The sequence below is a fragment of the Ischnura elegans genome, chromosome 8 (genome assembly GCF_921293095.1).
Source record: "Ischnura elegans chromosome 8, ioIscEleg1.1, whole genome shotgun sequence".
NCBI lineage: Eukaryota > Metazoa > Arthropoda > Insecta > Odonata > Coenagrionidae > Ischnura > Ischnura elegans.
The window spans coordinates 81,512,186-81,523,991 of NC_060253.1; the positions used below are offsets into that span (position 1 = coordinate 81,512,186).

The window sequence follows — 11,806 nt, forward strand, 5'->3', positions numbered from 1 at the left end:
GGGAATGTCAAGTAGAACATGCATAATAATATGATGATTGCAAAAAGCGGGATACGGCAATGAATTAAAAAATTAAAAATCTTGAATAAGTCCTAACATTACAGTAGTTGTGCTTAATCATTGCTGTCATCGGAAACACAAGATAGAAATATCATCACAGGCGGAGAAAATTAGAAATTCCTCTACAGAGCTGAATTTCCCCTGCCCACACAAAAAGCGATTGTTTCAACCAACAGGTTGCTATCGATATAAATTGTAGAACTGTTGCAAAAAATAATGACATTCCATTTTCATCTTTGCGAAGAATAATATGATGCAATTGATGTTCAAAACAACGGCAGATTAAAGAGGTGTGCGGGGAAGGTGAGACGGCTCCTTCCCCCTCACCCCCATAATTTTAGAAAATTGAAAACATGCTCACAAAAACCAATAATCAATTTTTTTGTTAAGAAGTAAACATATCTCCTCTTTAGCTGTATAGTTGTAACAGTCTGCAATTCACCCATTCTATATTCCAAAAAAAAGAAGCACTACCATTGGCATGTCCTTTAAAGTCATGGGTTGTACTCATAGGCAGATGTCAAGGCGGATTTAGAGGATGGGGGACATGTGCAGAGCCTAAAATCATTTAATTTAATATTAATAACTTTCATATAAAAAAAGATAATATTTTCTACAGGAATTGTTGTATTCTGTTTTTTAATCTCAAATATGAGTAGACCTGTCAGACCCTTGTGAACCCCCAGAAAAAAATCCTGGATCCGCCTCTTGTACTTATAGTCTGGAACATGCAAGGTCAGTGAAACATTACAACATCAATAGGGTGGTTTCCTATTATTTTTTATTGCCTAAATCGAAAGATTATTACTCCTGGAGTACGTATTTCACGCTTTTAGATTTTTAAATGACAATATACATTTTTCACGATTAAATGAAAAGTGAAAATTTTCAAGAGCGCAAAAACACGACGGGTAAGTAGGAATGATGGGAAAACTCTGTATGACGTCGTTCTGGTTCCCGCTGCCGCAAGTGAGGTGACCTTGGGGCGTGGCTTTGAGCGCTGATACGACACAGAATGCTAGCAGGTAGTAGAGTACCCTGCTAGCAGGCAGCGCTTGGCTTAAATGAGGATTATTAATAACTTATCAAACGAAGGAAACTTTCCAACCATAGGCAGTTTTAATAGGTGATTATTAAGAGACGTTTCCCTGAGCTCTGTGCCTCATGCATGCATTGGTAATCTCAGACAATGTAAAACTCCTATCTACTCGTATAGAAACTAGGTCCCTGTGATGTCACGTGGAGTGGCATCGCATGGGCTCCAATCTGGCCTTTTTCAAATGAGGATAAAATTGACCACTGCCATTCGTCTAAACTGGGATGTCTAAAACCAAATAATTTGAATATTATGATTACACCAACTCTGGGTAACGAATCGCAATCAATGCCTTTCGTTTCCTTTGATGAAGGAAACTACCCTATTAAGTTATTCATCAAGGATGCAGCCACGACATTACAGGCATCGCAAACTCTGATGGAGTCCCAATTACAATCAACTTAAATAGAGACATTTTGCCAAATGATATACATACATACTAACAAAAAGTCGCTCCATGCTATAGATGCAACCGACCTGGACAACTATGAGCCGCCAAATTCATCAATTCAGACAATGATGAAGGATATTTCCAAGTACACTTAAATGGGTTTAGCTTAATGTACAGGTACAAAATGTGTAATGGCCATTCTATTTAATCCTTCATTGTGTGTGAACTGTAGGAAAAATCAATGGCCAATTATGATTATTTCACTTATATCCCACTCCTTTAAGCTACTATAATTACCTATTTACCCACACGATCTAGCAGGATGACTTAACATTGGAATGCAACTGATATGATGCTGCACTGATTTCATTTAATGTGCCTTGAATCGTTTGAGCTTGTACTTCAAAATTCCTCCTATGAAATAGCTACTTAGCAGCGTATTCAATTTTTTTCACAGAGACAATCTTCTGTGCATAATAAAATACATAATTTCAATTTCCAATACTAGTGGCTAATAGGTATTTTATGAACAAATGGTAATGGTATGGCTTGTATTTATTATTTTTTTTCTCAAGATTTGACTCAAGATTTTGATCAACTTTTCACGCAAATGAAGCACTCATCAATACAAACATTGCATATTCTTACATTGCTATTCACTAAACATTGCTAAGTGTGAGGTCTTGCTGCATTTACATTTTTTTATTTGAGCTACCTGTAAAGCCAAAATTGAAAAATTGTTCTTCAGACATCCAATGCCAGAAATTTCTGGAACAAGAGCAAAAATATCGTAACAATTCAATGGGCCATACCACTGGCTATGATGACTTGAAGGAAATACTTTGGCGGACAAGACCATGATCAATTCCACTGGAAGATTCGTAAAATAGGCTGTGCAATGTTCAGGATAAAGATGGAATGCAAATTGAAAATTAATAGACAAACACCAATAATTCATATTAGAATTAGAGATGTGCGAATAGTATCCGCGAATACTCGAATACCTCGAATATTAGAAAGTATTCGATATTCGAGGTTTCGAATAGCTATGCGAAAAGTACCGCCTCGAATACCTCGAATACTTTGAATTTCGCGTCATACACTGTCGCACGCACGTCGTTGGTAGTTGACACGGAAAAATGTAGAGAACTGTAGTCATTTAGTGCTCGCAGCGCCATTTTACGCAAGTTGACGAATTACATCAAACTCGTGGATTTTAGCGGTGAAAAGTGTTCGACGAGGGGAACCGAAAATGGTCGGGTGAAAAAATCCGAAAATCCCCGATTCCCCCCACCAGGAGAAACTCAGTGCCTTGGGATAGCAACCTTAGGGCATTTCCCACGATCCGCTCTCCCCCTCCATTCAGCACTCGCCTCACCCACTCTGACGCTTTCCTCTTCTCTGAAATCAAACAAAAGGTCCCAGCTCGCGCAGGGATCGCATTACGAAGACCCCTGCTTCGAAAAAAATATCGAGTTACGAGAACAATAAAAACGTGTTTCACGCCCTCCCCCCTTTTCTCACCCACTGACCTTTTTCTGGCTACCTGCTTCGAAGTTCCCCATTTCTGGAGGTCAACTGCTGTGTGAGTACCGTGGGATACTTACATTAGCGCATTTCTCAAGATCCGTTATCCCTCTCCATTCAGCACTAGCCCCCCCCCCCCCCCTCTGAGGCTTTCCTCTTCTTCGGAATAAAAAAAAGGTCACAGCTCGCGCAGGGATCATATTACGAAGACCTTAGCTTCGAAAAAATACCAAGTTACACGAGAACAATAGAAACGTGTTTCCGGCCCTCCCTTTTCTCCCCCACTGACCTTTTTTTTCCTACCAGCTTCGAAGTTCCCCATTTCTGTGGAGGTCAACCGCTGCATGAGTCATCTATTAGCACAAAAGGTGTCTAAGAATGACTTTCGTCAATTGATGTTACACCTTTATTGAATTGAAATATTAGTAATGTGCGCGTAATTTCAAAAAGAATAAGACCAAACACGACGTATTTCTGAGTTTATTTAAGCATTTTACGCAAAGAAATAAATGTCAAAATACGACGGAGACTTAGCATTCTGGCGAAACTCGATATGAGCAGCAGAGCTTCTCGGAAGTTGATGCGGTATTTTTGTCCGAAAGCATATATCAAGTTACAATTAATGAGTGGTGCTATAAATCTTTATTGTTACAGTCCCAGACGAAGGGATACTTTCTCAGAATATTTGGTTTCTCCCTGATAGCAATTCCAATTCATCTTCGTATCTCGTGAGAACTACCAAAGATGGACTGAAAATAATTGAAGAAAATACGGTGGAATAGAGCTTGTATTTTGCAAAATGCCTCAGATTGTCAGCTAGCACTTGGCAGCAGAATTGGGGGTAAAGCGATGTTAGTTGAATTAATGATATGCCCAATTGTTTCCATAAAATTAAAATATTCATTAATCAGCTAAATTCCAGTTCGAATCATTTAAAGGAAATCAAAATTACTCCCCAAAATCTTGTGTTGCCTGCTGCATAGGCAACCGAGTCAATCATTCCAGCATTCATCATTTAGTATTCGAGGTATTCGAAATTCGAGGTATTCGAATATTCGAGCAATGATTTAATATTCGAATTCGAGAAATCTGCTATTCGACCCATCTCTAATTAGAATAAATAAAAAAATTGATGCTAATGATGATGGAAAATATAATACAAGATGGAAAGGTATTGAACACATTCCATGAGCACAATGCATAGTAGAGTGTATTGCCAGCCAAAGGTAAAAAGGAAGTGGGAGAAATGGGGATTCTGCCATCTTATCATGACTGAATTGTAATGACAACTTACATGTATGCACTATCACCGAGTGGCATATTAAAAAAGATTGCTCTCACTTACTATAAGGAACTGACTCAAATTTCAGGGAAATGCAGAAAAGATTAGATAAAAAGCTACAGAGACAAAATTATTTTATTTTGTATGATTTTTTAAGTGCCTGAGCAAGTTTTAGGAATAAAATGACCAAGTATATGTATTAAGGTAGCCTCAACAACAAACTCAAAAGTGAATACACAATATAAACTTATGTATGACTGAATCAAACCTGGTTGCATAAACTTTAAGGGCAGTAAAAACATAGTTAAACACCGACCAAAATGAATTCCACCCTACTTAATTACACTTATGTCTGGACATTCATACTCCAATTGTCCAAAATGATTATCCAAAAATACAGCTGCCAATGGAAAGAAACCTGACCAATTTGAGGATGAAAAATAAATCACCATTTCGCTTTTGCAGCTGATATTTCTTTCCTAACTTTTTTGTTCCAATCCCATAATTTTTCCTGACTTTCCAAGTTCTCCAGAAAAGTGGCCACCTCACGCTAACACAGGAGGAACAGTTTGAAGCCAGTAAGCTTCCTGCAGCCCCTGAAGCATGTTATATGACACTAAGAGCAAATGATTAACCATTATTTTATACTTATAATGATCAGTGGAGAGAATGGTTATCCAGTGGTTAGAACACTGAGCCCCTGATCGATGATCCCAAAATAAATCTCCCATGTGAGGCCTTCAACACCCCGATAATAAAATCCTTCACGTGGCCCTCCAAATGTGTGAACTTTGTATGCCAGTGGCTTAATTCAAGGCCCACCATACACGTTCAGTTTGGCCTCAAGGCCTGGACTGTAAAGTCCCGGACTGAAGGCAGAACTGACAGTGTGTGGCGATTCCTTGAGGCGGATTGTTGCCAGGACGGCCGGATGGGAATCCAATGAGGTCCGGCCTCAAGGCCAAGCGACCTTGAGGCCGGACCTCATTGTTTTCCCATCCGGCCGACAATCCGCCTCAAGGTATCACCACACACTGTCAGTTCTGCCTTCAGTCCGGACTGTACAGTCCAGGCCTTGAGGCCAAACTGAACGTGTATGGTGGGCCTGAGGCTCCGGCCAAAAAGCGCAGTTCCAGCCTTGAGGTGGGGATGGAACGTGTATGGTAGGCCTAAGGTGAATAGCACCTCCTCTGTCAAAACCAATCATCTAGAGAAAAATCTCTCTTCATATGATGATCTAACATTCTTCTCTATTGACAGCACAAGAGTCTTCCATCCTTTTCCACTCCATCCCAATTCCCAACCTGGAAGCTTTGTCAGACTCCTAAATCATGACAGCGACTCCTTCCTTTTCTCTTGCACCCCTTACCCTTTGAGGTCCAGGAGTAAAAGACTTGGACTTATAAGCTTAGCCTCAGGACTGTACCCAATAGGTCCCATTCAGGGTTTCAACACCAACCTTAGGGCAGAATCATAAAGTGAGTGAGTGAATGATGAGAATACATGTAGAGAGTGTTTATTACTTTAAAGTTATGTTCACTAAATATAATTTTATAAAAATATTTCAGATAAATACTACATAGAAAGCTGACAATCAAATACTGGTATGTGCCAAGAAAACTATTTGGATTGTACGCTATACAGTGCACTATGTCACAGTAACTATTCTCACCAATGTCAAAGCCACTGTTTTCATAATGATCATGTCGTTGAGTGAGCATGTTGAGTACTGCAGCCAATAGACATTGAGTGGGTTAAAATCATCGATTTGTACTTTCCAAGCCTTATATTATTTACACCAAAACACCACACCATCGATGATGATTGTACAAAGACATTCATTCTGTGATATCTTACATTAAATTAAGTTCGCCTTTCATTAGCAAATTATACCCAATAAATTGATTGAAAAGCATTGAAACAAACATAATATAAGATTGAACTGCAGATGGAGGCTTTAAATATTCCAGCATCAATGTCATATGGATAAAATTATATTTCTAGTATACCAGTTAAAAACACAAAAAAATGTGATTTATATGGATTGTTTCAGGAGAATTTGAATAATGGCAACACTTGGAACCAAAGCATTTTTACTCTCACTGGAAGTGGTTCAACTAATATTGATCAACTACTTTAGTTATTCACTCATAATTTGTCGACAGGTGTACCATAAACTATGGCTTCTGCATGAAAAATACAAAGACACCATTGATTAATTATAGTCAAGACATAACAGTAGATGAAGATATTAATCATACTGTTATATTAAATGGTAGATTCGAATGGAATTTTTCATGAAAACCTTTCAAGACTATCAGGTACAAATTAGTGGGCAGGAGAATATTTGTAAAAGATAACTGGTTTCTGTCACGAGCTGATTATTGCATCCAAAAAATTTCCAAATACTTCCAAACCATTTCATGATAGAGAAAATAAACCATCCATAGAGGTAGGGTGAAAGGAAGGCAAAGAAGTCGATTCTACCTAGCTCATTGATTCACCCAGCGGATGGTCTACAGTTCTTGGTAGCTTTTATGAATCACTCTCTCCCCAATGTAGGACTTTCAGTCACCAAACAAATGAACTTCATTTCACACTTTCGCTCATTCACCTCAAAACACACAAAAGCGTTAGGAGTCACTTTCAGTTGCAAAGCACAGGGGGACATCACGACCGCTTCTTCCCTCCCCGACCACCGCTAGCTCCCTTCCCACGACCTTTGCCCTTGCCTCCTTCTGCAACAGTGTCCTTGCCACTGCTCCTGCCTGAATCACCTTTTGAACTGCATTGACCACGAGCACTGGGTTTCTTCAACTATCAAAGTAAAAAAAATTGCTTGAGTAAGACTACATACAAGGTCTACAAACAAGTTAGAGTTGAAAGTTATCCAATTTCACGCTAACATGAACCATGATGCAGCCACAAAGAATGGTTTAGATATGGAAAAGCAAATTATTGTAGTTTACTTAAATTAAACATATGTGCTTTAACAGAAGAATTCATAAACGTTGGTTTTCATACCCAGCAAAATCTTAACTGGATATAAAATTCGAAGAATCAAGCGAGATGGAGTGGAATTGATTCATAATGAAACACTGACTTGCAGTTTTCCACAAAAATAAAATTTAATTCGACTCGAGTTTCGATGTTACTACATCATTTTCAAGGTACAACTGAGAGAGTAGAAATGGGGTGGAAAGTGCTCAAGGAGGTGGCTGGAATGGGTAGAAGTGCAAGGCGTGAGGGGGAGGGGAGAGTGGAAAAACCAGAGGAGGTAAAAAGGTTGGAAATTGAAGGGTTTTTTCCAGGGTTAACAAACTTTGAACATAGAAAGTTTGTTAACCCTGGAAAAAACCGGTGATAAGAGGGTTGCAGTTACTGAAGAGCAGCTAATTCAATCTATTTAAAGATGCAAATCAAAAACAGAGCTACAGTAGACTAATATCGACAGGTCTTCAAAGCAACATGAACATCTGAACATGGCACTGGAAAAATTTTGTTATGAGTTTAGCCTTCCAAGGAAAGTTATGAGGCAAAAATGTAAGCTGCATACCTTTAAGGATATAGACTCAATAAGAATTTGCTGCATTGAAGTTGAGTTGGGGGCAGTGTGCAATGAACCAAAGCAATTGTCAAAATGTCGAGGGGTTTCAAAATATCAACAGGCCAGATGAAGACTTAAGGCATAATTAAAACTATGGCAGTATTTATTAAAAAGCACAGATAAGAATGAAAAATCTTCAAAATGAATGATATAAATTATTTCCACCAGATGAAGCCTACAACTATGTCTTATTAAGGTACTTACGAAATGTATCCTGTCCCACTTATGAACAGGATACGTTTCGACTTTGTCAAAGATGAGATTGGTAGTAAGTACAAAATGACATACTCATGCGTCAAATCATCTACAGGGCAAAATATCGCCCAAAACATTGCCAAGGCAACAGACAAGGATATGCTCTGTGAATTACTTTGTGATGTTTCTTCCTTCATCTAGCAAATACCTTGATCATAGCATCTGAGTCGATGTCCTCCTCTTGCTCCTCTTCATCTGCATCCTCCAATCCTTCCTCCCCCTCACCCTCCTCTCCATAATAGTCTTCCGATGAACCTCCACCTCCACGCTTCTTTTTCACAGCCATTGTGACAGCATAGGGAGTCATTATGCCCTCTTTGTTGTACGCACGAGTGAAGGCAGCCTTGACCTGTGGTTCATAAACAAAAAGGAAATCAATTTTCAAGAACAAATGCATGCAAACACAGAGAAAGGAATAACCAGAGTGCACACTGGCATAGGAATATTGTAACACCTTTTTTGGTTCCTCCACTGCATTCTAGATGGAGTTTCAATGGCAAACAAAGCAACTTGCTCATCACGGTATCCCCTTTCATTCTCTGTTAATAGGGCTCACTGACTTCCGCCAACAGCTTCTCAAGTTATTCCCCAGAAGTTAATCATTGTTCTCTCACATTCTGAGGTATAGGTTGAGTCATATAAGAATGGGTTGAGTTGAAGGGCTTTGGAGGAGAGAGTTGATGAAAACTTTTTTTGCTTCATAGGGAGATTTCATTTAACTGGGGTGATAATTAAAATTTGAAGCAAGTACCAAGTAATTACTATCCAAAAAAATGTGAACTCAGGGCAGAACAGAATGTGCTTTGTATAAGGGCATATATCACTTCATCTCTCTCAAACCTAAGAATAACATGAAAAATGACAATAACATTTGCAAACTTGAGTCATTTTCAAAAAATTTTCATCAAAAGAATCATGGATTTCTCTCGAAATATACTTTCATTTTAGAAATTGCAATCATTCCACTCAACCAAGTGAAAAGTCACTAAATATATTCATTTATAAGAAAAGGGTTGGTGAAAAAAATGTGATGTTATAATTATCAAGAGAGGATAATGTCTTTGTAGATGTAGGTGATGTTTCATGAGGATTCTTGAATATTTCAAGAAAAATTACGAGAAACAAATTTGAGCATGTTTTGTCCCGTGAATATATGGTAAAAACTCCTTCGTTACAAAGCTATAGCAGCTTAAACAATTTCTATTTGCCATATTTTGCATTAGATATGGCAATGCTAAAAAATGGATGAAATTTAACTTCTCTGTTTCAAAAACACAATTATGTCACCAGCAAATGGTTCAAATTTCCACCATTAGTAAGATCCACTCACAAACAATCCACAGTAACATTATCACTGCACAATACATATCTACACCAAATGATTAAATAAAAATTTATTAATGGAGTATTAAAAACACAAAAAAACTGAAAAACATCTAGCCAAAAATGTATTTGAAAATCTCAAATACATTTTTGCCACAAAGCAACAACACACCTTGGAAGACACCAGAGCCATAGGGTCGGGCCTGCCAGGGAAATTGGTCAGCTCCATTATGGAATCTAAATCTTCTCGAAGAAGGCTATAGCCCTGCATCACATCCAGGGCCTCTTTGATGTGGACCCCACTGCTTTCCCCTCTGCTCTGATCTTTAGTCTCTTGAATAAGTGGTGATATAATAGCATCCCTCAGATATGAAAGATAATCCAGTTTTATGGACTGCTTTGTGGCTCTTGTGCTGTTAGAGAAAATAGAATTAATTAACAAACATTAAATGAAATACCAAAACTAGAGTATCACTTCTAACGAATTCATCTGAAAAATTGTAATTTAAAAACTTGGTTGATTATACCGTATTTCTCCGAATATAGCCCCCCTCTGGATATAGCCCCCCCCCTAATTTTGAGGCTTCAGTTTCGGGAAAAGTAAAGAAAATGCATTTGAATATAGTCCCCCCCTTTACTTTTACCTTTGGTATTTTTAGAAAAAAAGGGGGGACTATATTCAGGCATATATGGTATACACTGTCATAGGGTACTTAGTAATACATTTATCAATGCTAACACAACATATTTACATTGTGTTATACTCCAATTTTGAAAGGCGAACAGGATGTGAAATCCGCATTAATTACTTGGGAAAAAATTCCAAAGAGCCAGAAATCAACCTTTATGCTTTCCTGGACACCCTGCAGACCACAACATTGACCAGATTCTTTGATTCGTATGATATCAGGAATTCAGGGAAAAGGCAATCAAGGAATTCGAATCATGCTTTGGTCCTTCCTTCAGAAAAACAGGGAATAATGGGAGTGAGTGATTAAGGCATCTACTTACGTAACTCTGGTGTGCAAACTAAGCTCTTGAGCCAATCTTTCCATTTTACCCTTGGTGGAAGTCTTCCCTAAAAATGCAGGAAAATCAATTTGCCCAGTCATGTGCCCTTCCATTAATGCACCCGGTACAACACTAGAAAATATGGCCTGAGGAGAATCAATTGAAAACTCAATTAAGAATAATACCTAAAACAAGTTAAATACTCATAAATGGGTCATTCCATGTCAAATCAACCAATATTTTGACCAAATGACACCCACCGACTCGGATTTTCATGAAACTTGCCATGATCAAACATCATGGTATGATTAGAGATTGTGTGCAATTTTAGCCTCCAATTGTCAATTGTTAATGAAATATGAGTAATTGAAATTTGAGCATGACCCCTAAATTGCCGCAACGTGCAACACATGGTGATTTTTATTTTCATCCATAACTCCATTCCCGTGAGATGAAAAGACATGATTTTTTTTTCTAAAGCTAAGGAGTCCATAATGATCCCACGATTGTCATTAAATATTCACTGCATGAAGTAAGTCAGCTGCAAAAAAATAAAGTTTACAAAAAAATCTCGCTTGTACCATTTTCGATTGTGAGCATCCACAGGGAAAGGCCATGCGAATACAGACTCATGGTTCAGTTTAAAATAATCATTAATGTATGAGCAAAGATCCTGATGAAAAAAAATCATGAGTCCGGCGTTCCTTTTAGTAAAAAAAAATTCTCATTCATGGTCACGGGAAAAAATGGCATTTTTTTCAAGGCACATGGAAATTACACAATTTAGAGGAGAGATAAGCTTATACTCATGATTAAAAAATATTGGAGCATGCATTATCTCACTATAGTGTATGCTACTGGCTCTTACAGTAGGAAACACATAAGCAGTCATGTCAATGTACTCCCCCACATACTGCTAATTTCGTGTTATCAGGACTATTCCTACTATCTCTTCCATGGGTAATGAGTAACTGAATAGTATGGTATAAAATATAAAGGCAGAAGAGAGCCATCAGAAAGTTTTCTCCAATTTCAGTCCAAGTGAAGTTAATTAATTTCTTCATTAATTTCTCATTTATATGGTGCTGCCTTAGTGATATCCTGGTTGAATTTCAGACTAAGTAACTCATGTTAGTGCGTCTGATAGCCAGGCTTACGTTGTAATATCTCTTGTTCGTATCAATGAGGTCTGTCTTCAAAGTACATATTTCATAATAGCAAAACAAATGAACTTCTCAGTTCTCTCTGAAAATA

The 11,806-nt window shown here is 38.0% G+C and overlaps 1 protein-coding gene across 3 annotated transcripts in view; it reads right to left on the reverse strand.

Moving 5' to 3' along the window:
* Nucleotides 1-5,856: 5,856 nt before the first annotated feature.
* The window catches only part of LOC124163362 (replication factor C subunit 1), a 44,839-nt gene continuing 38,889 nt past the window's right edge, over nucleotides 5,857-11,806 (reverse strand). For all 3 annotated transcript variants that reach the window (XM_046540227.1, XM_046540228.1, XM_046540226.1), the window contains 4 exons: nucleotides 10,553-10,698; nucleotides 9,714-9,954; nucleotides 8,367-8,567; nucleotides 5,857-7,173 (listed from right to left, as the gene is read on the reverse strand). In XM_046540227.1, the coding sequence (XP_046396183.1) occupies nucleotides 7,027-7,173; nucleotides 8,367-8,567; nucleotides 9,714-9,954; nucleotides 10,553-10,698 (735 nt within the window). In that variant the 3' untranslated portion in view covers nucleotides 5,857-7,026. The remainder of the gene's footprint in view (nucleotides 7,174-8,366; nucleotides 8,568-9,713; nucleotides 9,955-10,552; nucleotides 10,699-11,806) is intronic.